Source organism: Ursus arctos, unplaced genomic scaffold (assembly GCF_023065955.2).
Source record: "Ursus arctos isolate Adak ecotype North America unplaced genomic scaffold, UrsArc2.0 scaffold_15, whole genome shotgun sequence".
NCBI classification, from domain to species: domain Eukaryota; kingdom Metazoa; phylum Chordata; class Mammalia; order Carnivora; family Ursidae; genus Ursus; species Ursus arctos.
Genome location: NW_026622819.1, coordinates 40284824 through 40312376, shown reverse-complemented (window position 1 = coordinate 40312376; position 27553 = coordinate 40284824). Strand labels below are relative to the sequence as shown.

At 54.2% G+C, this 27553-nt stretch overlaps 2 protein-coding genes across 6 annotated transcripts in view; one reads left to right on the top strand and one right to left on the bottom strand.

Annotated features, from left to right (window-relative positions):
- Positions 1-566, top strand: part of PDE6A (phosphodiesterase 6A) — a 67073-nt gene extending 66507 nt beyond the window's left edge. For both annotated transcript variants that reach the window (XM_026510746.4, XM_057312253.1), the window contains one exon: positions 7-566. In XM_026510746.4, coding sequence (XP_026366531.1) covers positions 7-86 — 80 coding nt within the window. In that variant the 3' untranslated portion in view covers positions 87-566. The remainder of the gene's footprint in view (positions 1-6) is intronic.
- Positions 567-4201: 3635 nt separating this feature from the next.
- PPARGC1B (PPARG coactivator 1 beta) overlaps positions 4202-27553 on the bottom strand; it is a 108889-nt gene continuing 85537 nt past the window's right edge. For 2 of the 4 annotated variants that reach the window (XM_026510743.4, XM_044388512.3), the window contains 9 exons: positions 26198-26314; positions 23998-25147; positions 23014-23050; positions 22342-22406; positions 20446-21238; positions 17316-17391; positions 15286-15410; positions 12715-12869; positions 4202-11799 (listed from right to left, as the gene is read on the bottom strand). In XM_026510743.4, coding sequence (XP_026366528.1) covers positions 11699-11799; positions 12715-12869; positions 15286-15410; positions 17316-17391; positions 20446-21238; positions 22342-22406; positions 23014-23050; positions 23998-25147; positions 26198-26314 — 2619 coding nt within the window. In that variant the 3' untranslated portion in view covers positions 4202-11698. The remainder of the gene's footprint in view (positions 11800-12714; positions 12870-15285; positions 15411-17315; positions 17392-20445; positions 21239-22341; positions 22407-23013; positions 23051-23997; positions 25148-26197; positions 26315-27553) is intronic. The other 2 variants (XM_026510744.4, XM_048224306.2) reach the window with 1 other exon arrangement.

Here is a 27553-nt window from a genome sequence, read left to right as displayed (position 1 = left end):
TTGCAGCAGTGGCCGGAAATCAGCCGGGAGGCAACCCCAGTCCAGCAGGGGGCGCACCTGCATCCAAGTCCTGCTGCATCCAGTAATGCTGACTGGCATCCGCTGACCGGGATGCACCACCCTTCGTGCAAAGAGATGACCCAAGCCAGGGGAAAACCAGAAACCTGCTTGCGAAGTAAAAGAGTAATAGCATTTGAAAGCTGGAAGAGAATTAACTTACATCCTGTCTAACGGTGTTCAACCAGTTTTTCAGTTTTGAGTATTATTGAGCTAAAACCCACATGCTACCTTTCATAGACATCAATTAAACATTTCATTAAGGCCAGATTCACCTCCCCCTGCTTAGAATCATTTTCGTTCTTATACTTTCATGGTATGTTTTCTTATAACAATTGTCAAGGATCCTCAAAAGCAGAGAACTGTACAACGAACCTCTCCCTCCTCATCACCCAGATTCCAATACCAAGATTTTGCCACATTTGCTTCAACCACCCGTTCACATTTCTTTTGCATTTTTTTCTCTTAGTTGAAGTATTTTCTTTATTAAATTGATGGTCTTTTTTTTTTAAGTGTATTTATTGATTGAAGTAATCTCTACACCCAACGTGGGGCTTGAACTCACAACCCTGAGATGAAAAGTCGCAGGCTCTTCCCCACAGGAGCCAGCCAGGCGCCCTTTGCTGAAGTATTTACAAGCACGTTTCAGACGTATCATTTCACTCCTCCATTACACGTCTTTAAGAACATCTGGGTGTTTTCTAATATAACCACATCGTTATCGCATGCAGCAAATGAACACCTCCCATCCAGTCGTGGTAGAGGCTGTGATGAGTTGGACAGACACTTCGCTGAAGAGTAAAGGACCTGTGGTCCCTGCAGCCCTCAGACATGACCTCAGCTGGAGGGAGACACTTTGCCCAAGGTCACACCCTTTCCCAGGAGGCCTACACGCAATGACAGAGCCATGCCAGGTGTTAAGGCGCAGTCACCTTAGCCCCACACAGGACAACTTCAAAGGGCCCTTCTAGCTCCAGGACTCCTCGTGGGGTCACCAAGCCTGCCACCAGAGCTCCATCACAGCTCAGCTTCTCCCTCTGCGCATTCCTACTCCCTTCCCTTCCCCAGGTGTTGGTCCCACGGGCACTCCTTAGTAAACACCTGCAGACCAAGAACACTGCGGAGGCTGCTTTCTGGGGAGCCCACCTGGGGATGCCTGTCCTTCATCGCCTTGCCCCCAATGGCGCAAAAGTGTCCTAATTAGTTGGTTTGCTTGATTCTGACCCAAACGAGTTTCACACTTAACTCTTACGTCTCTTAGGCCTCTTTTAGTCCACGAAAGCTCTCCCTCCTCTTTTTCCTCTGCCAGTGACTTGTTGCGGAAACAGCGTCAGCTGTCCCATATTCTGGATTTACCCGTTTGCCTCCTTGTGCTGGTGTCTGACATGCTCCTTTGGCCCCGGTTCTTCTCGAGGTGGATGATAGCTCTAGAACTTCTCTTCCTCCCAGAGAGGATGTAGTAAAGCAGAACCTAACATATTAACGCATTTGCTTGGAGGGGGGACCAGAGGGTTTCCCCAAACTCGGTGTGAACCAGGGATCTCCTCTAACCTTTTTACATAAACGAGGCAGGGAGGCCAGTGAAGGGATGAGCTGGGCCAAGTTTGCGGCACAGGTCCCTGGCTTCCCTCCAGATCCCCGAAGTCGCAGAGAACACGGCGTACAGAGCACATGTCCCTGTGACTGCCACAGCTGATCAGTCCTGGCTCCTGGTGCGTGAGCCCTGCCCAGGTTTACAGGTCGGGATGTCACTAGGGGGCTGGGTCTGGAACCCTCAGCTTTTACTCTGGAGTTAGATTTTCTGCCCTCCCGAAATTGACACTCTCAGAGCTGCGGCCTTTAAAGAGACATGTCCCCAAGCACTCCACATGTAGTGGCTAAGTGGCAGGGTAAAGGGGAGAGGTGTCACTCAGGAACATACAGACGCTGGTCCTGGCTCCATTCCTTGGGCAGGTTCCCTCTGCTCTCCCTATATGTCACGTGACAGTCCCAGTCTTCCCTATGTCACGTGACAGTCCCAGTCCTCAGTCCTCAGCCTTCCCTATATGTCACGTGACAGTCCCAGCCCATGCCATGCCTCGCAGGGGGCTATGGCTAGCACCAGTAAGACCATGCATGAGGATAGCAGTTTACGTTGCTTAAGCACCTCCCATGGCGTCCTAGGTACTGTTCACGACCTGTTTTCACCCTCAGAACCCTACGGGGTAGAAACTATCACTTAGGGGCGCCTGGGTGGCTCAGTCGTTAAGTGTCTGCCTTCGGCTCAGGACGTGATCCCAGCGTTCTGGGATCGAGCCTCACATCAGGCTTCTCCGCTGGGAGCCTGCTTCTTCCTCTCCCACTCCCCCTGCTTGTGTTCCCTCTCTCGCTGGCTGTCTCTCTGTCAAAAAAATAAATAAAATCTTAAAAAAAAAAAAAAGATTGGGCACCTGGGTGGCTCAGTCATTAAGCATCTGCCTTCAGCTCAGGGCATGATCCCAGAGTCCTGGGATCGAGCCCCACATCAGGCTCCTCCACTGGGAGCCTGCTTCTTCCTCTCCCACTCCCCCTGCTTGTGTTCCCTCTCTCGCTGGCTGTCTTTCTCTCTGTCAAATAAATAAATAAAATCTTAAAAAAAAAAAAAAGAAACTATCACTTAGCCCCATTTATCACATGAGGACGAGACTCAGAGAGGTTAAGAAACCTGCCTGAGGACACCCAGCTGGTAAGTGGTGGAGTCAAGACTCAAAGCCAAACAGCCTGACACCAGACTCCTGGCTTATAACCATTTTCCCCGCACCATACCGCTTCTGAGAATCAGCCTTTTTAGACCGTAAGCGACCTCTGAGTTCATCTAAGCAGATCATCTTGTCACACACTCGGGGAGACCAGGGGCCCAACAGGTGGCTTGTGCAAGCGTGCACGACACGGAAGTGGCAGAGCTGGGTCTCCAACACAGGTCTCGAGCCTCTAAATCTCCCACAGCATTGACAGCATCTTTGAAGGGGTTATTCCTGTGACTCCGTGGCTTGGCTGCCTCCCTAGCTGCGTCCAGTCATCAGGCCACGGATAGGATCCACTCACTCGCCCATTCAGCAATTCCTGAGCAATAGGGCTGGGACTCTGCCATGAAGAGAAGCAGCCCTGCTTTCCTGGACTTTTCCATCAATCAAGGGGACGACAGATACCGAGCGATCAGTCCCACGGATAGATAGCCTCGCTGAAGACGAACCCACGTTGTGGTACCCTGCTGCCCGGCGTCAACACCCCCATTCATCCGCACGGGAAATACCGTGACCGGCTCCTCGGCAACTGCAGAAATCTGAACCATTTCCAGATCGCGAAAATAAACCACCTGAAAATGAGAGCTAGTTTACGCAGGAAATCAACGACTTGAAGATAGCTTGCACAGAACATAAAATGGAACGGCTCATTGTACTTGTTCTCCTGGATCTATGATTTTCCTCACCAGTGTTTCCACCCTGTGGATCCGTGCGGCTCTTCCCTTCGAACTGCACCTAGAAAGTAAAGCTGGAGCAGCTTGAAGGCGAAATACAGGCTAAACCCGCAAGAGCTTGAAACCGAGGAAATGACACACACGTCCAAGACGGACAGTCACGTCCTCACTGCTCCTGCTGGGGCTCAGGGAGCAAAGGAAACAGCTCAAAGTCACCCAAATGTAGCACACAGTTCGTCTGTTCTTCAGATCCTCTGGCCAGAAACGGTTTTTTCTGTGTGTGGTTTTTTTCTTTCTTTCTTTTTTTTTTGGACCAGACACTGTTTTGCAGTTGTCAGTTGGTGAGTGTTTTGCTTGAAAACACGTCAAAATATCGCTTTCCGCATGTTTATTTAGTGCACTCGTGTGAAAAAAGAGCTGTAGCCAGACAAGGAAGTCCTTGTGCAGAAAGTGGGAGAACTTTCAAAAAGTCATGGCGAAAAGCTGGTCATGAATGGCTGTTGCGGGAGGCTGAGCCTGACTGGCTCACGATCGCCATGCGACGTGACAGAAGGAAAAGGGGGCTCAGAGGGCATGCGGGGGGGGGGGGCACCTTGACCAGGCTCTTCTCCGGGAAAGTGACCCCCAAACCAGAATCCTTTTCCCACTTGGCAGGCGGGGTGTCCCTCAGCGAGCACGCCGACAAATAAAGACACACCTCAACGGGGCTGTGGGTGATATTTTCTTTTTTAATCTCCATAGTGTATTTGTTAAGTTTATTTATAAGCAGATCACTTCACTATTTACAGTACATGAGCATAGAGTCTACAGTTTTTGTGATGTAAACAATAACCCCCCAGTGGGAGTCCGAGGAAAGAAGCCAGTTCTGAAGTATTTACAGACGTTAAAATAGAACTTTATACTCACGGAATAATAATACATAGAGCAATTTGGTTAAATTATCTATGAAACTATAGAATCTGACAATGTACAAATACAGGAAAACAGTTTCTCATTTAGAAGGTAAGACAGATAGATCACACCAGAAATAAAACAGGGACGATGACAACCACAGTAATTAAAAGCAAAGAAGGTATCTTCCTTGCCTCTTACAGATAAAGTATTTATATAAATAAGGACACAACCCAACAAAATGGAAAAAATATATAAAAATCCTCTACCAATTAAAAAAAATAGCAAAACTAAAAACTCGATTCTCAATCATTAGCAGTGTCCTTTAAAAAATTAAAATTTAGCTTTCTATTATAAATAACAAAGCAGATGTGTCCCTCTGTGTAGGTGAAATTCTTGCACCTTTCTCAAGAAATGCATCAATGTAATTCCACACATACACACAAACACAGGCGTGCACACGAGCAGACAGACAGACAGACAGACAGACACACACACACACACACACACACAGCCTTGCGCTCACGCACCCCAGGCTGTAGTTACCTTGTTGAGCTTCCCAATAAATAATGCCCCCTACAGTAGTACCCCCGGGGATGCCCAAACCTGACAAGTTTAGCCATTCCCTGGTTTGACCCTGTCACAGAGCCGGCGAAAGCCCTGGCTCCCTATTGCTCAGAATTCTCTAGGCTGCATGGTCACACCAAGAGAAAAGGATTTGAGTCCAAGATTTGGAAATGCTGGAAGGGACCATAGGGACCACCTCGCCCAGTCGATTAAGGCTGGCTACAGACACCATCTCTCTAGAAACTTGGAGTTGGGGAGAGGGATCTTGTGTTGGCTTCAACCTTAGCAGCGGCCTCTGGAGGAAGCAGATGTTCAAAGCCAACGCTGATACCGTGGCACGAGGGGGTGGGAGTGAATTTCCAGAGCAGACTGCACCGAGCCAGACTTCCGGATGGTCATCTTCCCAGAGACCATCTGGAAATCCGGGTGGTCCACCTCCCTGTTCCACTGACCACCCTGACCACACACCCCTTGAGATCTCCAACCTGTTTCCATCGGAATCAGAACACCCCTCAAGAAACAAAGTTGGGAATAGTTTATGACTTTTTATTCCTAACACAAAAACACTTGACAACATTTTTAAATACAACATATAAAAACAAACCAAAAAACCTGTTTGGCTATTCAGTGGACCATAACAAAGGCCATGGCCAGGCCCCCCAGCGCCACCCCCACCCCCAGAATCCTCACACCCAACCTCTTTGCTCGCCCCCGAGGGTACAGTGCGGGCCACCGACCCGAGGTTCATGTAACAAGGCCAGCAGCTGGGCTGCTAGTATTGCAGTTAGAGTAACCCCCTCCCCGGCCCCTGCACACAGGGTCCACTCCCGTCTCCTCTGCCCACAGGATAACTACTGTGCTTCTCAGTCTGTGCAAGAGTCTACTAAGTGCTTGCTTCTGACTGTGTGACACTGGGTTCTAAATACATAGACAGTTTCCTCAGGCCATGACATTTAATTCCCCAAATTGGTGTTGGACAGCAAGGTGGCCGAAAGGATTTCTTTGCCTTCCATCTGGGTAGCTGGTGGATACAGTCTTTGGCCACTAGAGGGCGACGAGACGTTGATAAGGCAAAGTGGAGGTGGAAGCTGACCAATCCCTTCACCAGTCACCCCCAAGCAAGGCTGGCCAAGTGGGGAAGGAGGTTCCCGGGCTTCCTTGCGGGATCCTTTGACAAAACATACAGCATAGAGGGGGTTCAGCTATAGAAACACGTCTTTGAGGTGTCGCTCGGCCCAGGGACGGACCACCTACAAAACCACATTCTGCAAGCCCCTGGTCCGGGGAGCTGGATTTCCATGCTGTTTCTGCATGTGCAAGGCATTCCGAAGAACCAGAATATCTGAAAATCTGTCCCCTGGGGCCTCAAAGCCTCAGCCACCACTGCCGGATTATTAAAGAAACCAAAAGCACAAGCTGCCCTAAAACGTATGCAGTGTGAGCAATGCCTCCGGTTGCCCCACAGGTTTTACAATCATTTGAAGGAAATGTGTGAAAAGTGCCTACGTTAAGCTGTTTTGAAAAAAAAAAAAAACATGTGTATTGCTAGTATCGTCTGAGAGCAAGAGAGAAACAGCCAAGCGGTCACAACATTCGGATTAAAAGCTGTTCGGTGGGGACGATGACAAGGCTAATGTGAGATTCGAAACCACCACCTAGCCAAGCTGGGGCCGAACGTCTCATCATCCCCACGAGAAACTATGGCTTAGATCTGTCCTGGGGAGCTGGCCTTCTCATACAAGGGAACTCGGCCAGGACCATGTGGGTGTGCATCTGCTGCTGGCTGGTGACCTCGCAGAGAACTGTCACCCGGGACTTGAGCTGGGCGCAGCCAGAGGATGACACTGGTTCCATAGGTGAGGGACGGATTCCCGATGCTCCCGGGGGGGGGGGGGGGGGGGGGGGGGAGGGCACCTGAGCCTATCAGGTTCCACAGGGACCTTGGTGCTCCTTCCGTCCAATGCTCTCCTTTGTCAGTTGAGGGAACAGAGGCCCCAGATCACACAGTAAGTGGGAAACCTCAGGTTTCTCACTGAGATGGCTTATAGTTAGGTGACTTGCTCTGGAAACCCATTTCCGTCAGCTGGGCTGTTTTAGCTTTTTATACATACGTAAAAGTAGGTACCAAGATCTAAACTCACGGTTCCCTTTCTCTAGGGCCTCCAACAAAAGGGCCAGCAAAGGGCTGGCCCTAGGATGGACTGCCACTATTTAGGAAGGGGTCTTGCTCCCCGCTCCAACCAGCCCCCTTCCCGACCCCAGCCCAGTCCCTAGGAGAGGACCTCACACAGCCACAGGAGACCCATATTTGCCAGTGTAGACACATGGAGCCAGGCTGACATGTTGTGTTTTCTCAAAGTGCTTTTATTGGTTCACCGCAAAGTCCGCCTCTGCCTACTGCCTGACGTCCTGCGGCCGCTCCCGGGGCTCCTCCCCCGACCCGGCGTCTGTTTGGGGCCAAGGGCATTTCTGTGGGTTTCCCAGCCCCCGAGCTCTCCCTCCATGTACCCTGTACCTCCGGACCCAGCATGCAGCCCTGGAGCCCGCCTCTGTGGGCAAATCCCCTGGGGACGTGGGGGCCAATTCAACACACTGCGCGGAACCACTAACTGCTCTCCTTCTGCCCCAGGGGGAAAGGGGAGGGGTCCCTCTTCTTTGGCCAACAAAACCATGAGGTTCGCTTTATTTGCTACTCTGCATCCCACGTCTTCCCTTAGTCCTATCTGAGGGTAACTGCCGTATCTCCGACGCTGAGAAAAGCACTGCGGAGTTGCCGTCAGCGAGTCAGACCAACCCACCGCCTGGGGTCGCTGCTGCTTCACGGCTGGGATGGCCCCTGTCTCAAGCCGCAGGCTCAGCTGAGATTTCAGCGGAGCCCAAGGCCTGGGGCGAGGTTCTCCCCGGTCCACACAGAAGGACCACGTGTCAACACCCTCCCTGCCACCTGCTCTCACTACTCGTGCGGTGGCCTCGGCAGGCACGCTGCACACGCCTAGAAGAATCGCTCTCAAAACTTCACCCAGCACAGGCTCTACGCAATGAAAGACTTCTTAGTGCGTCTCTTCCTACATCAGGACTGAGCGTCCGCAGCTCAGAGCACTCCTCCCTTCCTCCTCCTGCCCCCCAAGCCATGCCTCTCCCCTGAGCACGGCCAACACGCCGCACTGCGAGGCCTCCCAGTGGATGCCGACACCTGACTGGTGGCTCTTTGCCTCAAAGCCGTTTCCTGGCTTGGGAGCAAGCTGTGATGGGCTGGGGGTGGGGGGGCGGGGGGCTTCTCTGCACTCCATCCACTCATATTCTTTACCTCTTTGATGCATTTTCCTTCGGTAACCAGAACCCCCAAGAGTGAGGATTCTGATTCAGCCTGGTACCGACTGAGGAAGGAGATGAAGAATTCCACTTAGCGGTTGGATCGGACATTTCTGGAAACACCAGCACGGCACACAGATGGACAGTGCAACCTGCCCGGCTTGGGCGGCTGTCAACACAGTCTACAGTAAGCTTTGATGGCAATCACATGTAAACATCACCCAGGGCAAACACGAGGACAGAGCTACAATGAGATGGTTGCCAGTGGCAGCTGCTCCCTCTGGGTTACTCCTCAGCATGGTGGGCAAGAGACCAAGGGGGACGAGTCTTCCTGGAGACCTTGGAGTCTCCTTGGTTAGAAACACACAGCACCGAATGAGTCTTCCGGAGGGAGGTTGTCTGCAGGCTCGGTCCATTTTAGAACTTGTAGCCTTTCAGGGATGGGATGGCAAGCAGAAACGGAGCGGTGCTCTCGGCCGGCATCCTCTCCCACGGCAGCCAGCCCTGACCTTAGGCACGGTCATGCTCGGATCTCTGCTCTGCTCCAGGGCCAGTATCTAGGTAACTTCGAGTGCCCCGCAGTCATCTGAGGTGATGGGCAGCCTCAGCTGACCCAGAAGAGGGGAGGGAGGGACTGGCCTCCCACTAAAAATCTGTCTTTACCTTCCCATACCACCTGCCCAGGGCAGAATCTCTGGCCTAGGGCACATCAAGGAAGAAGCAAGTAGGAGGGGCTTAGAGAACCTCTAGTCCAACTCCTTCTGGAGCAGGGGGGAGGGGGAGGGGTTCTGTGACTTAGCAAGGTCACCAAGTTCTTGGTGGAGCCAAGACTCAACCCAGCTCTCCAGACTCTGAACCTCGAGCTCCTTCCTACTGGTTTCCACAGGATGAACCCTCAGTATACTCCTGGGTGCCAGTCAGGACTGACGGGAGGCAGCGGACAGATTTAAGTTCTATTCTATTGCATTCTGTGACCATTTATTGTGTGCCTACTGTGTGCCAGGCAGTGAACAGCTATAAAAAGGAATTTACAATGTTCAAGTCTGTGCTGCAGAAAGTCCCTTTTTCTGGTTCCCCACCTCCCTCAAACATTTCACGTCTGCTGTTCCGCTTGCTCCCCCCCCACCCAAGTGGGGGTTGTGTGTCACAGTATTACTGGGAGTGCTGTGCCAATGAATGGCTTTAGCGGAATGTTCTCTCAAAGATCAGGACATGATAGACAGGGATGGGCCAGCATGAAACTGGCCACCATTTGGTTCTGCGTGATGGAAACCTTTCAAAGATCAGACCTGGATGTCAAATGGTTTAGTTAAACTCTGATCCATTAGTAATGGCTGCCCAGAGCTCTGTGTTGAGAGCTCTAAAAGAACTCTCAAGTTCAAAGAACGTTGAGTGCTGCAGTCGATTAGTTATGTCTGCCACTGGCCAAGGATGTGGAAATAGTGGTATGTGTGCCATGTACTTGCTATCTAGAGCTAGATACCACCTTTGCGAGAAGCTAAGACTCAGAGCTGGCAGGCACCTTAGAAATCAACTTGCCTACTTCTCCGCCTCAGTCCATTTCATAGAAAAGGAAGCTGGGGCCCAGGAAGGTCAAGTGACTTGATACACAGGAGCTCAAATTCCCTATTTCTTCTAAAGCCCATTTCCTCCAGCCGTCTCTGTGGGCCTGGAATATGCTCACCTCCCAGGACAAGCTCACTGGCCCAGGATGTCTACTTAGCTATTTGATCATCTTAAAAAAAATAATAATAATAATGATCAACTACTAATTCTCGTTCTAAGCCTGGCAGGAACAAGAGATTGAATTAGCTTGTTGAATTTAATGAGCTAATTCCAAACATTTTTAAAGAAAGCAGGACTTTTTCTCTTTTCTTTTCAATACAAAAATTTCCCAAGGAACCCTGACATCTGAACGAGATGAAGTTGGAGCCGCTCTGTCTGAAGCAGAGGTAACGAGCTCATACCCTGCCTGGCCATGCTTTCCCTCCTGAACGGCCCCCAAGGCACGGGCAGAACATCCAAGCTGGACATGGTTTGACATCACTCAAGAACATATTTAAAGTAAAGCCCACTCAGAATGCTGTCTAAGTTGGAAAGGACACTGGAGATTGTCTTATCCACCCCCGGCCCTCACACGCCCCTCCTGCTCCCCCTGCCCCATGCCACCCAAACAACTGTACAGGTGAGGAAAAGGGGAAGACAAGCTGGTAGGAGGATGGGTGGGTGGCTGGCCCCAGAAGGATGACCACTCCCAGGTCACCTGCCTGTGCCACTCCAGGTGTGTCACTGAGGCTCTGACAGCATGTCCACAGGTGTAGGCAAGCCACAGAGCCCTCTGGATCAAGACACATGCCCAAGCCTAAACTTGCCTAATGCGGGCGAGCCGGCTGTTGACTTAACCCTCCAAGTAAGCCCAGAGGCCTCCAGCCTGTGGCCCAACGTAGCTGACCTCACCTCTACCAATCCCTGGAACTCTGCATCTTTACCCCAGCTACTGCAGGAGCATGGGACCAGGAATCAGGAGGCCTGGGCTGGGTCACTGCTCTGCCCCGTCACTGGCCGTGGGACCTTGGGCAAGTCATATCACCTCTTGGAACGCTGCCCGCCTCACCTGGAAAGACAAGAATCACGCAGCTCACCCCGCCTTCCTTACAAGGTCCTGCCAGGATCCGAGCACTCCAGGCCAGGCCCAAGCTCTGAGCACCAGCTGGCACCAGATGACGGTTCCGCCTGGAACTGGACCCACGCCTGCTCAGTGAGAGACGGGGCAGAGCTTGGCAGGAACGTCCCAGCAGCCTCTCCCCACCGCTCTGAGTTGTGGCTGCAGGCCACACTTCCCTGGGGACCAGCACCCCAGCCACCCAGCACCTCTAGGGCTTCCTGGCAGAGGGAGCAGAGCAGCTCAGTGGCAAACACCTCACGACAGTGCATAGTTAAAAAATCAAGGAAGCGATACAATAATCCCAGGCACAGTACATCTGAGCCATAAATACATTATTTTAAGGATATACTTTTTTTTCTTCAATTAAAAATGAGTGTATAATCCTGATTCTATTCACGAGTAACAATTTCATCATCACATACTACGGACAAGAAATGTTATGGTGAACACGGCTGCACGTCTACAGGGAGCGAGGGGACATGGGTGACTGGGAGGCGCCCCTGGGGCCGCCTGCCGGAGGCAAGGACGCTACTGTGGCAGTGGGACATCAACACCATGGAAACTCACAGACGGAAGCAGCTTTGTTCAATGTAAACATTGATTTTTTTTTTTTAAAGGACAGCAGTTTCAAGTCTCTCTCTCTCTCTCGTGTGTTCTCTCACGCGCTCGCGCTCTCGCCTTCTCGTATACTTAATTTCTTTGAAAACGTAAACATATTGGAAGGGCCTTGTCTGAGGTATTGAGGTATTCCTCGAAGGTTAAGGCTGTTATCAATGCGGGCTCTGCTGGGCCTCCTTCAGTAAGCTGTCAAAATCCATGGCTTCGTACTTGTTTTTCACTGATGCAGGAAGGGCCTCTTCGGAATTGGAATCTGGGCAGGGGGGTGGAGGAGTCAAGGAGAGGGGAAGGCGGTGAGCAACGCAGAAAGGCCGATCAGCAAATCTGCCACCAGGGTCAGCCCTGTGCAGCGCGTGTGCCCCAAGGCCTCAGAGAGCACTAGACAGCAAGCATGACCTTTGCCAGCCTACCGTGAACCTCTGCCCTGTCGTCAACGTCTCGGGGCCGCCCTGCTTCCAGAACATGGTGGCCCCAACTAGAGCACCCCACAGCTCCTCTCTAGCTCTGATACTCTATAATATAATCCATTTCCCTGACAGCTTCTTGTCCACTAGTAAACCACTGCCAAAGTCACATACGGTGGCCAACAACGCTAGGACGCCCTCACTGTGCAGACACGGAACAAGATCCCATGTGTGTGGACGTGCAGCCAGGTGAATGAAACACTGCCCGGCCAGGAACCTGCCTACATTCCCTCCCCCTCAGCCCTACACCACGGAGGCTGTGTCAGACTCTCCTCCACACATCATTCTCTCCTAAATGGTACTTCAGTGTCCCCCATTGGTGAGAGCGTGGTGACAATATTATTTCGCTGTGGCCCATTAATGGACAAGGCTGCCTGCCGCCTGATGGGGCCACCATGGAACGCTCCCCAAAAGCAGCAGGACAGCCACTGGCCCTGGGAGATCTAAGAGACAGTCAATCATGGTTCTGCCAGCTGGCTGTGAACACAAGACTGGACCTTCCAGGAGGCCACAGGGGCTTCGAATCTGCTTCTTGGTACCAGTCCTGAGACGGGACAAGACAGACCAGAGACCGGAAGAAAAACAAGATGGCAGCCTCCAGGCTGTGAAGTTATACCAGTTGGCACATTAGAGCTTTAGGGTGGGAGCTGGGTCCAGAGGGGGCTTTAGGTCTCGCTGGAGTGTGGCGGGGCCTTGGTACTTACCATAGTCAGTGTGTCTGGGCCAGCAGAAGTGCTGGAGCCCTCCGTAGCTCAGCTGGAAGGAGGGCTCGTTGCGTTTCCGCAGGGCAGCGCCATTCCTCAGAGACAGGGCAGCGTGCTCAGAACACCGGTAGGTGATGAAGCCATACTTCTCGCCTCTGTGGGGAGAGGTCGGGGGAGCACGTGACTGAGCCAGCTTGGATGACACTCTCAGACCACCCATAACTAGATGACGAGCAGAGAGCCATGCTGATTCAGTAACCATGTCGCATGGCCCCCCACATACAGATGATGCCAACTGCTAGGCTGACTTCCACTGCAAACAGGAAGAGTAGGTGATTCACAGAGTATCTGCCAGGCACCTCAGCCCTCAGACTGCCCTGTGAGTGGCTACTGGCATTTTCTCCCCCTCAGGGATGAGGAAACCGGCTCTGTGGAGTTCAGAATTGCCCAAAGACAAGTGGCAGGGCAGGGTATGCACACTCAGGCCTCCCCCCAAGGAAGCTCATTTGCCACAATTATACCCCCACTCTACCCCTCCTGCCTCCTTCGAAGCCAGCCTCGGCCACCACTTGCTTGCCTGCTAACGGGGCCGCCCCCTTCCCTAATACAGCTGGTGTTGTGTACACATCTCGTCCTTTGTGGCAAACAACTCTGTCCGCCTGCTCAGCTTCCACTCCCCTTCCTCCGACAACGGTGCCATGTGTTCACAGCCACTCATCCAAGGATAAGCCTGTTGCCCGAGGCAGAACCTCGAAGACTCTATCCCAGCTCCTGGCTGGAACCGTGAGGGACACCCTCCTTTCCCTGGTAGGAGGTAGGTAAGCTTAGAGCTGGGGGCTGCCAGTTTGCCACCTGAGGGCAGCCTGCATGAAGGGATGCTGAGGCAAGGGGCTCCTAAAGTCAGTTCCCCCAACTCCTCAGCTCCACGAACAGCAAGGAAAAGAACCCTGGCTGCTAGGCCCTCTGCTATGGATAATCCTGAGGGCAGAGCTGAGGTGGAGTTCCCCTACTGCTCAGGATGGGCTTGCCCACACTAGGCGCCTAATACGCACTCAGCAGAATCACATTTCCTGACCCCTCTCTGAACGAGGCCAAGTTGGCTCCCCTCTGCCTTTTGAAACGTCCACCAAAACGTGCTCGCTTCGTTTTTTCCATGTTCTTTGCATCTGATGCCCTGCGGACTGCACAGAACTTAAAAAACAGTTCTGTGTAGTGACTCTTTTTTTAAAAAATCATGGTAAAAACACGAAACATAAAATGTACCATCTTTAGAACAAGTGTATAGTTCAGCAGCGTGTTACATGTATTCACGCTGCCGGCAACGGATCTCCACTCTCTCTGCTTGCTGTTTCCAGGAAGCTGACTGCTCCAGACACCTCGTGTAATGGCATCCCAGCACCTCTGTCTTTCCGGGACTGCTGATTTCACGGAGCACAATGAGGTCATGATTACCAATTATCCGTGCCTGCAGCATGTGACAGGGTGTCCTTCCTTTTAAGGCTGAGTAGTAGCCCACTGTATGCAGAGACCACACTTTGTGCACCCGTTCAGGAGTCAACAGACACTTGGGTTGTTTCCACTTCTTGGTTATCGTGAATAAAGCTCCCACACACACAGGTGTGCAAGTATCTCTTTGAGATTTTACTTTGGATTCTTGTAAGTATGCGCCCAGCAGTGGGATTGCTGGATCACACGGTAATTCTCTATTTCATTTTTTTGAAGACCCTCCAAACCAGTTTCCATGGCGGCTGCACTGGGTTGTCTTCCCACCAGCGTGCACGAGGGGTCGGACTTCTCCACACCCTTGTCAACACTTGGGGTGTTCTGCAGCCATCATAATGGGAATGAAGTGTGTAATGATTCCTATATAGAAACCACTCTCTCACTGGAGCTTTGTAAAATGATCATTAAATTAGAATTGAAAATCCTTAATAATCTAGTTGGCGAATACAGAATGATCTCGAAACTGACAAAGTTTTGACATGTAAGTTGTGCATTTACACACAACCTGTTCTTCTTGTAGGTCCCCCCACAGATGAACACTGTTCCCCCAGGTGAGTGAGGGAAAACCCAGAGTCCCAGCAGGATAAAAGGTCTGAAACTGGCCGCTCCGGAGGGGTGGGGGGAGAGGTGAGCAGCGGGGCTCTTGCAGGGCAGCGACGCTCCAGTACAACCATGCATTTAAGCCCCGGGCGCTGTTTGCTCCCCGGTACCGGCTCCAGGGCAGAGAACCCGGAGGACACATGTGGGTTGCAGATTTGGCTCTGCTGCTAACTAGCTGCTCACTTAACTTGCCTGAGCTCCCCCGAAAGGGAGAGCGACAGAACGAGTGCGTAGGTCCCAGGCACGTCAGAAGGCTGAAGAGAACGCACAGGAATTGCCTGGCACTTAGCAAACCGAGCGTATTACGGGACCGCCCCGCTGTTACTGGACCTTCTCTGGGGCCTGGCCCTCCAGGTCCAGGCTGCGGGTTTCGTCACATTTGTCGGGCATCTTCTGTGTGGCCAGCCCTAGATCGGGACCTCGGCCCCTCCCCACGGCCCTCTTCTGCAGTAGCTTGACCTGACTCACCTCTTGCTTCCCGTCAGCACCTGGCACTCCACAATCTCACCGAACACTTCGAAGCGCCTCTTCAGCTCTCGGGAGCTCATGTCACTGGAGAGATTGCGGACATACACCACGCGGCCTTCGCCCTGCTCCGGAAGGGAAACGCAGAGAGACCCAGTCACTGCCTGGCCTCCTGGGACCCCCTCGATGGTGGGCTCCTATGGAGTCCTCGTCCCCAGCCCATGACACCTGGCTGAGTGGATGACAGCACTGGAGTCAGAGAGAGGACGATGATGACCCCTATCCCAGAAGACCTGCCTTGTTGGGGGCGGGGCCGCTGAGCGTCGGGCTCCCAAGGAAGCAACTGCTGGAGTGAAGGAAAGGAACAGAGAGGGGACAGAGACGAGAGGGGTTCGTCATCATTCATGTAACTGCCTACTTGCACAGCTGTGTTCTGGGCGTGGGACTTTTTTGGGTAGTGAGGGAGGCTGTGGTGTAAAGGCAAGCCGGCAAGCCGGTGATGGGCAAGGACGGGGAGGCAGGCAGGTCGCCAGCGCAGTCACGGCGGGCTGGGAGAAGGCGATGCGACGTGGGCCGGAGGGTTCCTCTCCTCCCCCATCTGTGACTGGATCCAGTTCAAGCCACTGCTGGTGGAAGAGCTGCTCTGACCCACCGGGCGACGGCCAGCCGCGCTGCTGGAAACCTGTGCTCTGCTGCGCAAAGCGGACGGGCTCTGGTCTGGACAGGCTTTCTCTGGAACAGGTTACAGCCAGTGATGCTGGAGCCATTCCATTCCCATCTCACAGAAGGCAGGGAGGAAAGCAGGGCCCAGGGGCCGCGGCGGGGCCGCACTGTCCATCGCACGGGAACCGTGTTCTGCTCAGTGAAGGAGCGCCCTCCCCCCCAGCGCCCTTCCAGGCTCCCGGCAGTTCCTTCAACTGGTACGGAGTTCTTTGCTGCCTCTGCCCCACGGTCCTCCTAAAACTGCCTCGTGGCTCCTCTCATCCGTCAGCGTCTAGCTCCTTGCCGATGCCCTTCCCAGACCGCCCTATAAATACATCCTCCCCAACAGTCAAAACACGACTATTTATTTCAGAGACTTTCGCCTGCCATGATTAATTCCACCGTGCCTCTCCCCATATCTGATTACAGTGTTTATTCCTTGTTTATGAGTCTGTTGCCCTTCTCTCCCTTCTGCCCCAGCCACAGGAATGGGGACCTTGTTTGTCTCACTCATGCCAAGCACGTCACAACCGCTGAATGGTCACACACAGATTCCAAGATGACACTCCAGACACAGCCTGTGGTTGGCTGTAAGTACCTGTTTGCAGACACCTGTGTACCTCCGGGGTATGCACACCTCACATATCTCCCCCCGCCCCCCGTCTTCACCCCGAAGCACCCGTCATGGGGGAAAGCAATTAAGTGCAAGTCTGTTTGTCTTTCTGTGCCTCTGTCTTACTCTCCCTTCCTTTCTTTCTAGGGATGTGGAGGGGCTGGCTCCAGCTCTCCTCTGCGGCTTCCTGGCACAGCCTGGCCCGGGAGACTAACCTGGGGGAGCATGAGAGAGCTCAGTGGGAAGCAAGGGGCAGGATCTCCTGGTCCCTTAGCCCTGATCAAGCTGGGGGACCCTTAGGAAGGTCAAGGCCCAACTCCCTTGGATATGGATGAGTAAACTGAGGCTCAGGGAAGCTGGGAGACCTGCCCAAGGTCACACAGAAGGCGGCAGCAGGGCTACCCTATGGCCTGGTTGGCCCAGCTCTGCTCCAACCCCCACCACAACCTGCCCTCTGGGCCCTGTCGAGCCTCCGACATTCAGCCCTAAAATCACCACCGACTCCGTGCCTCACAGCCAGTCCCTCGGCCGCACGTTGCACGATGCCACCTCTGATGCCCTTGTGTGACCCTGGTGCTTTCTGAAGTCAGGGAAATGGAATTATCTTCTGCAGGCCACAGCCAGCCTCAAAGGCCTTCGGGTCTAGCAAACCCCAGCACGTCCTGACGCCCCTGCTCTTCCCCACTCGCTCCGGGCTCCGGGGCCCCAGATCACTTACAATGGCCTTTTCCCGCCGCTTCCTGGCATGCCGGACGCTTGGCGTTCCGTCTGAACACGGCCCTCTGCTCTCACATCTGTCAGTGAACAAGGAAAGCAGAAGCACTCACTCTCAGGAGGGAGCACGGCAGGGTGGGCGGGTGCACCTGCCCCAGGAAGCAAGGGGCGCTTCTTTAGAGAGCTCGCTCATGAGGGCGCAAGTAGCAAACTGGCACCCGCAGAAGCCCAGCGTCCCCCCCAGCAGTGACAGCCCAGCGCTGTGTGCGGGTCTGCACAACCTGACACATGCCGCTGGCCAGCTTCTGGGACTGGATCACTGGGAACCACCGGGTCGCTAATCAGCACCCTTCTGAACCCTGCCTTTCTATGCCAAGAGGGGTGGAAGGGCCCTTTCGCTTCATTACTGCACTGGATCTCAGCCTATGGGGTCTTCTATTTCCCCATTTCCCAAAGGAAAACCGAGGCTCAGGTTCAGTATGAGATGTGCCTGAAGCCAGAACGTGGGGGAGCCAGAGCTCGGAGGAGGGCAGCTGATCCCAGATCTCTCACCCTCTGGTGCTTGGTGTCCAGCCACGAGGCGACCCTGGCCATCACAGCCCCCTCCCCCCCATCCAGGGCGGCTATCAGGCCCATCAGCCCAGATGCGCAGTCCGAGGAGGCTCCTGGGCGCCACGTGCCCGTGTCCTCTGGCCTGTCTGCACGCTGCCTCATCCTCCAGAGAGCCAGCCGCCGCAGCGGACGGAGCATAGCACAGGAGTCCTGGCTCTGCACGTGCTGCCTGCGTCCTCGGGGAGATTCGACACGAGGCAAACATCGGCTCTGCGGTCAGACAGCCTGCGTCCGAATCCTGGCTCAACCGCCTCCCTGCTGGGTGACCTTGGGCTAGTTACTCACATCCCCTCAGCCTCAGTGCTTCGACCGCAAGCCAGGGAGAACTGACTGTACTGCTTCCTTGGCCATTTGTGAGGTGCCGGTCAGAAAAAGCTGAGCGCAAGCCCTGCTCCGTGATTGCTTGCTTGCTTTTCTGTCGCACCTCTTAGAGCCTCAGCTCCCTCATCTATACAATGGGCGTAAGAAGCACACGTCCAAGTGCATCTGTGAAGCTAAATAGGATCACAGAAGGGGATGTGACCTGTAAACTTTATAAAGTGATAAATAACAGGGGGGGGGCACCTGGGTGGTTCAGTCGGGTAAGCTCCCAACTCTTGACTTTGGCTCAGGTCATGATCTCAGGGTCATGAGTTCGAGCCCCGAGGAGGGCTCCGCACTGGGCGTGCAGCCTGCTTGGGATTCTCTCTCTCTCCCTCTTCCCCTGCCCCACCCTCTCTCTCTCCAACAAAAAACAAACAAATAAATAAAGTGCAAAAATAACAGTATCATCATCCATTTGCAACAGATTGGCAGTTTCCCACCTGAAGAGCTGAGAATGACTGGAAGGTACTGTGGGGTTTGTGTTATTAAACCAGCTCAAAACACTTCTGTGGACCAATGTTTGGTATTGGAAGCACAGGTGAAAAAATGTGGGTCTGCAGAACACGGATGACTGGTTTACCAGATTTACCAGGTGCCAAGTTCTGTCCACTAAGCAAGAATCGAGGGAGCAGAAAAAGCCAGCCCTGAACTTGGCCCAAAAGCAAGAAGAGGAAAAGGAGAACCCATGGGAGTTTCTAGAGAGGCTCCCAACTCTTTGCAGGCAAGTACATGAAGGCAGGCCTTACCCCGACAGCCCGAGGGGTCAGGAGGGAAAGGAGGCCGGGAAGCTCCAGCTCCAGCCTTCGGGGACGTGTTTCAAAAAGGAGAGAGCCCAGTAGCTTCGGAGCTACTAAATGTTGCAGAGGAAACTCCCCGATAGAGATGCCGAGTCACTTAGCTCACAGTGACCCCTGGGGAAAGGAGAATGGAGCCGGAAAGAGGGCTCACAGAGTTCTGACCAGTCATCCTGGCTTATTACATAGAGGGGCTTTTAGAGAAATCGAGAGGGAACTCATTTGAGAACAGGTAGCTCAGGGCTTCTTAACCTTAGAGTCTGGAGAGTCTACAAACCCTCTAAAATCGAATGCTCGGTTAGACGTCTATGTACATTCTAAGAGGAAGGGAGTGTTTGCTTTATTCAGATTTTCAAACAGATAAGAGCTACTGGTGTAGATATATAAAGCCGAGTTTTTCTAAGAAAAGATATTTTGCTATTAGCTGAATTCTGGGTCTCAGAGTATGGCACTCTGGGGACATCATCATCACCTGGGGACTAGCTGGAAATGCAGACTCTCCACCCCCACCCCCAGACGTACTGGGCGGGTGAGATCCAGCTGTCCACTTGGTAAGACGTGCCCGGCGGCTGCCGAGCGGCTCTAGACTCACGAGCACCATCTAGTGGTCATTCAGGTACATCTCAGGCAGAGGGGTTGGGACCTGCACTGACCCTCCTCAGGCCTCCCCTCAGGTGAAGAATCAGGTCCTGCTGTGATCAGGGAGAAAAGCAACCTGTCTCCACCCACATATGCCAAGCCTCCAGTTCTTTTCTGCCTAGCTCCCTGCTGACTCTTGGACCAGCTCCTTCTCTCAGACCAGTTCAACGAGACAAGATGGTACGAGCACACAGGCTCATGACGCATCATCCCTGTGGGAAGGTAGAGCATCTCCCAGGGGGACGGCTGACTGCTGGAAGTCCTGCACAGCCCAGCAGGACCAAGAAATGGGAATAAACCTTATCACTGCTTCAAATCCAGGTATTTTTTTTAGAACGCAGATTAGAATTCTGCTAATCTTCCTTTCACATGTAAATGTCACATAGATATTAAACTGGGTCCGATTTACAAATATAAAAGCAGAAAACACAGATGAGTAAGGGACAAGTTCCTTTAGACAAAGGCCACGAATGGCCAGGAAGTGGGCTTTCTTTCTCTCCCGGGGCCAAGAGATTTGGGGGACTCCTGACCATCACACAGCAAGGCTTTGCTTGCCGCCAGGACTTGCCCACAACCCCCCAGGGAGATCGCCTCCTGGGCCTTGGACCAGGACATGGGACACACGGGGAGATGCAGCCCTGGCTTCAGGGCTCCTCCCTCCCTTGGCACTCTGGGAACCGGGGTCCTCAGCTGCCCACTGTCCCTCTTGAGGCCACCCATCTGTACCTGAAGGTCCTTCGGGTGGCTGGTGACCGGGAGCGGCAGGAGGAGGAGCCGGAGCTGGAACGGCTGCGGGAACAGAGCTGCCGACTGGCCTTGCTTGGTGGGCTCTGGTAAGGGCAGTGGTCAGAGCGAGGGGGGCTGACCCCTGAGTCCTCTTCTTCATCGTCCTCCTCCTCCTCCTCCTCCAGGAGGAAGCTGCTCTCCCCACTGCTGCTGCTGCTGTCCTCAAAGACTGTGTCATATTCAGGACTCTTACAGGAGGCCAGGTCTTCGTCCTCCAGGGCGGTCTCCAGGAGCCCGAAGTGCTTGGTGAGGCGGGCGCGGATCTCGTGGTCTCTCAGCAGCACACTGTCCTTGGCGGGGGCACCGCCGTCACAGCTTCTGTCTTCCTCCCTGTCGGAGGCCTGCCCCTCAGCCCGTGGGGCACCTTGTTGGGGCCAGTCCTCAAGATGGACCCCAGACGGCTCCCAGGACCTCAGCACCTTCCTCTGCAGGGCGCCTTCTGGCTTGAGCACCTGGCAGTAATCGTGGTCTCCAAAGGAACAGGAGAAGGGGCGCTTCTGACCAGTCTGGGAGGCTGGCTGGGCTGTAGCATGCCGCAGGTGGGACAGGAGCTCGCTCCGTTCTGGGTGCTTCTTTGGCAGCTTGTGGGCAGCCACGGTGGCGGTCCCGAGCTGGAGGCCCTCCAAGCTGGGGAGGCCGGGAGCTCTGTCTCTGCCTGGGCTGTGTTTGATGTCTGGCTTGAAGGGGTCCTCCTCTGTGGGCTTGTACGGAGGTGTGGTGGGTGGGGTGAGCCCTAGCCAAGCAAGAGGAGAACCCTGTGAGGCGGAGACAGATCACTTCTCCTATGGACAGAGACTCTCGTTTGGGATGGCAAGTAAGCAGCCCATGCATCACCACGTTCCCAACCCAGTGAATGGCAGGCATCACTAGTCAATCGCGGCACTGCCCGCTGAGCCTGAATGCCGCCCAGACTCCTCACAGAGTCCGCGGTCACGTGACGAAATCCCATGGCCATCCCTCCGCAGCCTGACCACAGCCCAAACCTTCAGGTCATTTGAGAGATCCCCTTCTGCTCTACATCCCATCACTCGACAAGCTCTCTCAACACCTCCAATGTCTCCCAGAGTGGAGAGGCGGCCGGCGCCACAACGCAAACCTCCCACCTGGACCGGGCCACCACGGTGCCATCCGTGTTTCCTGCATCTGAACTTGGCCTCCATCCTCCCCAGTGCACCAAAGGAACTGGCTGAACGCCAGAGATCTCTTCCTTTCTGGGGCTCCCAAAGCCTCCAGGATCAAGACCAAACCCTCAGCCTGGCATTCCTCTCGGCCTTCTGTGATCGCTCCTTCCTGCCTGTCCCCCTTTTGCTAAGCAGCGACTCCAGGTGACCAGCCTCCTCAGGGGAACCTCTGATTTCACCCTACGAGCCTCTGCTCCTGTCGATCAGGGATCTCCTTCCGGCCTCTTCGCTCCACAAATTCTGCTCCTCCCACAAGTCCGGCTCATAAGCCCCCCTTGCAAATCTTCCCAGGCCACACCCCTGCCCCGCCCCACCCTGCCCCTTCCTCCGTGCTCCCAAAGCTCTGGCACAGACTGAACCAGTGTGCCTGGAGCAGAACTCCGGCGTGGTGTGAGTCTGTCTCCTACAGAGCTGGCAGGCTCCTTCGGGGGAAGATGTGTCTCTCTTCCTTTCCTACCTCGCCCTCAGCTCCTGTGCGGACTGTTTGCAGCTGAACGGCTGACTCTTCCCCTCACAACACCCTCACTGTGCACCTTCAGACCCCACGCGGCCTGTGCAGCAGTGGCTAGATGGCGCCGTTCCGTGTGGGGGACTCGTCACCAGGAGTCGTGTCAGTTCCCCCAAGGGCACCCCACCAGCTGCGCCCCTGGCTCACCTGCGGTGCCACAGAGCTCCACCGTCAAGGTCTGCTCAAAGCTCTTCCTGCCAAAAGGAGGGTCACTGGTGGGGGTGGGGGGGAGGGAGGACAGAAAGGAAAGAGGCCAATGAGCAGCAGCTCCACCTCCCCAGTGTACAAAGAGGACAAGGGACACTGTGACAGACCCTGGTTCTGCTGCCGAGAGAGGTGGGTCCCAGGGAGAATTTTCTGGGAAACCCCCATCCTGGCTTAGAGGAATTCAAAGCAGCATACAGCTCTTGCAGGAGACACAGGAGACATTTGCCGGAGGCTGGAGACAGGGCGAGCATCATCACCCTCCTTATTTTACAGACGGAGCACCTGAGGCCCGGAGAGGGAAGGAGACTTGCTCAAAGCCACACAACATTACCAGCTTTCCCCTGCAGAGAAAATAATTCCTCCCCTCTGTCCTGGAGAGGACAGCTTATGAAATGGCCTGAAACCTTAATTCCCCACTTCCCCTGGGCCTGCAGAGACCTCCCTTCTAAGGGAGCCCAGCTACCGAGGGCCCCACATGGCAGTGAGGGCAGGAGCATGGGGACAGGGGCAGGCGCAGGGCCTTACCACCCACCCGACCCCCCACCCCCAATACACATACCCAACAGGACAAAAACTCATGGAATAATAAACCAGTGATTTCCAAAAATCTACCTTTGCGACAAGGCCAGCATGAGGCACCTGGGAGAGTCTGAAAAGAAGATGAAAAGGAAAAAAATAAGATTCCCCAACACAGCATCACTAGCAGATGTTTCCCTCTGGAGGAAACCCCGAACCCCCACTGGTACCAAGCAGGGCTCCCCACAGGCATGTGACCCAAAATCCTCTGTCATTTTTAGGGAAGGGCAGGAACAACTCAAAGCCACCTTCATTCTCAGGATCTCAGCAACATTAGTGGTGGGCGGACTACTGGAGTTTTCAGAAAGAGCAGGTAGATACAAGGGTGACCCCTTCTGGCCAAACAGTGTAGTACAGTGGGGGGGAACCCCAGGCAAGGCCGGGGGGTGGGGGGCCACAGGTGGACAGATGGACGGATGCAGGACTCGCTAGCTGAACAGGTCGCTCGATACCTTTGTGCCTCAGTTTCTGTGTCTGACAATGGAAATTATGCCAGCACCTACCACACAGGCCCCCTGTGAGGAGTCAGTGGGGTTAAGCTGTGTCAAGTTTTAGACCAGCACCTGGCATAGCAAATATACAATAGATACCCGTTATAATCACCACCACTACTGTTACCATTTAAAATTCAATGTCATTAGGGAGCTGGATTTACAGACTCACTCCTTTCGTCACATCATCACCCAGGACGTCTTCTCTAGAGCACTTAGCACAATTTGTAATTATCCTCCTTTTTTATTTACTTTGTGATTGCCTGCCTACCCCACAGACACACCAGCCCCACGAAGGCATCTGGCTCCATGTTCATTAAGTGGTGCCTGGCCCATGCGTGATGGAAAACTCAGAGATGGGTGGGTGACTTCTGACGATCCGCCCAACTAGCCCATTGCACAGAAAGGGAAGTCGAGAGCCGGAGAGGGGAAGGGACTTGCCCAGCACAGGGCTCCTGGCTCCCAGTGCAGTGGGGTACACCACGCCCCATCCCTGCCCCCTCTCTTGCAGACCACCGACTCCGACTACCTCTGGAAGGGAGCCGTGGGCAGCTGGGGTCCTCATCCGTGTCCCCACACCCACTCTCACAGGGGCTCTCCAGAGCCGGGATCTGGGGTCCCCGTGGGAGCTGCTGGTCTTGACCACTGTCCTCATCTGTGGGGCTGCCCAGTGCCCCCTCCATGTCGTAGGCCTCGGGAGCCAGGCGCAGCGAGGGCAGAGCTCCTTGGGGCTCCACAGGGACCAGAGACTCATCAGAGAACGCCAGCCAGGGACCCAGCTCCGGGTTCAGTCTCCTGGAACGCCGCACGGGGCACACCGCGTTCTCCAGCTTCCTCCCCAGCTTGGTCCATGGCAGGCCTCGGCCTGGTCTTTTCCGGCCCCACTCCTCCTCCTCCTCCTCTTCCTCCTCCTTTTCTTCCTCCTCCTCTTCCTCTTCCTCCTCCTCCTCTTCCTCCTCCCGCTGCAGCCTGCCTGACCGGCCGGCATGCCCTTTCACTTGAAGCCGCAGTGGGCGCAGGCTGGGTCTGGGCCCGGTGCTCCTGGGCGAAGCTGTGATCCTCACCTCCTCCACGGGGGACGGGTGGCCAGGGGAGGCCTGGCTGTCTTTGGGGGTCCTGGGCCTGGGTCGGGGTGTAAGGGAGGCATAGACGGGTGTGGCCAGGCGGTAAGGTTTGCTGACATCACAGAGGACATCTTGAGCCAGAAGTTCCCTCAGGATGGAGAACTCAGCCCAGGAGCCTTTGGAAGGGTGCTGGGACCGGGGCCGGGGTTTGACCTGCTCGGAGGGGCTGCCGCAGGGCTGGGGGGCTGGCTCCGGGGCCCGTGGGGGCAGCTTCCTCTGGGGGAGGCAGTAGGTGTGCATGTAGCGAATAAGCTGCACGATCGCCTGCGTGTTCTCCCGGGACCCCTGGGTGCCGGGGCCTGCCCTGCCCGGGGCCGGGGAGTCCTGCGGCGAGGCTGGAGCTGGCGGGGGGCTCGGGCAGTCCTCACCAGCCTCCTCCTCCTCCTTAGCTGGGAGCTGGGGACTCGGGGCGGGTGGCGGCTGCAAGCCCCTGTCCGGGGAGCGGGCTTTAGTCTGGGGGCAGGACGGCACCGAAGTGAGGTGCTTGTGCAGTTCCGTACAACTCCGGCTCTGAGACTGCACTGTGGGGGCCTTCTTGTCTTGGGCGCCGTCCACCTTGACAGAGAGAAAGAGGGCAGAGTGAGGAGGGAGGCCCGCACTGTCCCTCTCCGCTCTGCCCCGCACCTGTAGCCGCCTGCCGGGGCCCACATGGCACCTGGCAGCGCTCAGGTGATGAGGAGCAAAGGAATGACCAGACTCGTAACAGACCACCCAGCCACGGATCGCATCCCTTCCCCGTTCACTGCCACAGCCCTGCTCTGACCACCCCGCTCCCCTGCACTAGACCCTTCCATAATGGCTCGAGGAACTACATGAGCGGTTGCCTGGGTGTGGGGACAGTGATTAACTGTACATGGGGTTGCTGGGAGCTTTCTGGGATGATGGGAATGTTCTAGAACTAAACTGTGGTCATGGCTGCACAACCCTGTACATTTACCACAAATCATTGAATTATACTTTCAAAATAAGTATAAGTGCCTTTTATGATATTTAAGGGACACCTCCATAAAACCATTAAAAAAAAAATCTTGATTCTGCCCTGAGGGCATGGGGTTGAGTCCCCTTCAGGAGTGGCCAAGGACCCAAGGGGAAGGACCAAGTCAAGGCTCTGAGTCACAGGCACGCTGGGAAATCACCTATGAAACCCCTTTGAAAGTCTTGGAAGATGGAGCCCAAGGAGGAAAAGGGATTTGTTTTGCTCCTTGGTGTTCATGACAGAGCTCTGGACTCTCCCATGGCTTCCCCCAGAAGAAATCCGAATTCTTTACTGTGGTCTCCAGTGAGATCTGAAGTTTCCATGTGTCTGCCATTAGAGTAAGCCTGCTGAGAGCAGGCCACGTCTTCCTGTCCCTGCTCTAACCCAATGTCTAACACGGTGCCTCAAACACTGAGGTATAGGAGAAAGTCCGGTGCTCTTTCCAGAACCCCAAACTGGCCTGGGCCTCAAAAAGTACCCAGCACACCAGCTACGAGGGCATTGTGAGGCACGAGGAGGGCAACTGGAAAGTGACTGAGCTGGATACCCCCTAATAAGAGCTGAAGGCTGTACCCCTCAGAGGCCACACCTGGGGGCCTGGGTGGATTTGGGGACATATATACAAATACCTTCACACAGGGCCGCTGGTTCCTGGACCTGAGGCCTGCCTGGCGCCAGGCGGTCCCTTCTTTCTGGGTATCAGGGCTTGAGGTCGGGTAGGACGTGGCGAGGAGGAGTTTCTGCAGCTGTGGGAGAAGCAGAGAGGAGAGGAGTTGGGGCTGTGATCCACTGGGGGCCATGGAGAAGCGCATCTCTGGGAGAAGCCTGAGCCCAGAGCTAGCTTCTTGGGACAGAGCGTACTCTGACCCAGGGTCACCACAGGACCATGGGAAGAACAGAGGGCGGGCATTTCATGACCTAGAATATGTTCCCATCAGATTAAGCACAGAAAGCAGACTGTCTAATAATCTAACACACACACAAGCATCCCCATAAAATGTCAATCCTTTTCAGAGTTACTAACCCAGGAGGAGTACCTGTGACTCTGAGAAATCCACACAGCCCTTGGGTAGTATCTTCCCATTCTACTGCTAAAATATGACGTGAACATGTTATTGGGACACTCTGCATACACCTGCGGTGCACACGCATGTGCACAGAAACTGGAAAGTCGGGCACCATGGTGATTCTTTGGTGTGGGATTCCAGCTCATTCCCCTTTGCTCTTTTTGCTTCTTCACCCTGTTCTGTTAGAAGTTAATTTCTTTTTTTTTTTTAAAGATTTTATTTATTTATTTGACAGAGATAGAGACAGCCAGCGAGAGAGGGAACACAAGCAGGGGGAGTGGGAGAGGAAGAAGCAGGCTCATAGTGGAGGAGCCTGATGTGGGGCTCGATCCCATAACGCTGGGATCACGCCCTGAGCCGAAGGCAGACGCTTAACCGCTGTGCCACCCAGGTGCCCCAGAAGTTAATTTCTTAAATTAAAAAATACTTGTAAATGGTGAAAAAATATATACCACAAACACGAAGGGTTGGACAATGAGAAGCAAGTCTCCCTCCTGCCCGAGGTCCCCTTTCTCCTTCCCAGAGGCAACTACTATTAGCCAACTTCTTGGGATCCCATCCTGAGGTGGAATGTGATCGTGCAAGAATATATGTACGTTGGGGCGCCTGGGTGGTTCGGTCGTTGGGCGTCAGCCTTCGGCCCAGGGCATGATCCCAGAGTCCTGGGATCGAGTCCCACATCAGGCTTCTCTGCTGGGAGCCTGCTTCTTCCTCTCCCACTCCCCCGGCTTGTGTTCCCTCTCTCGCTGGCTGCCTCTCTCTCTGTCAAATAAATAAATAAAATCTTAAAAAAAAAAAAGAATATATGCACGTATCACCTCCAACACACCTGTTTTTACACAGGCGGAAGCATACTGAAGCTTGCCTGGCTTTTCTAAGTTTTCTATAAAAACTGCTGCGACGCTTATGCTTCTGCAC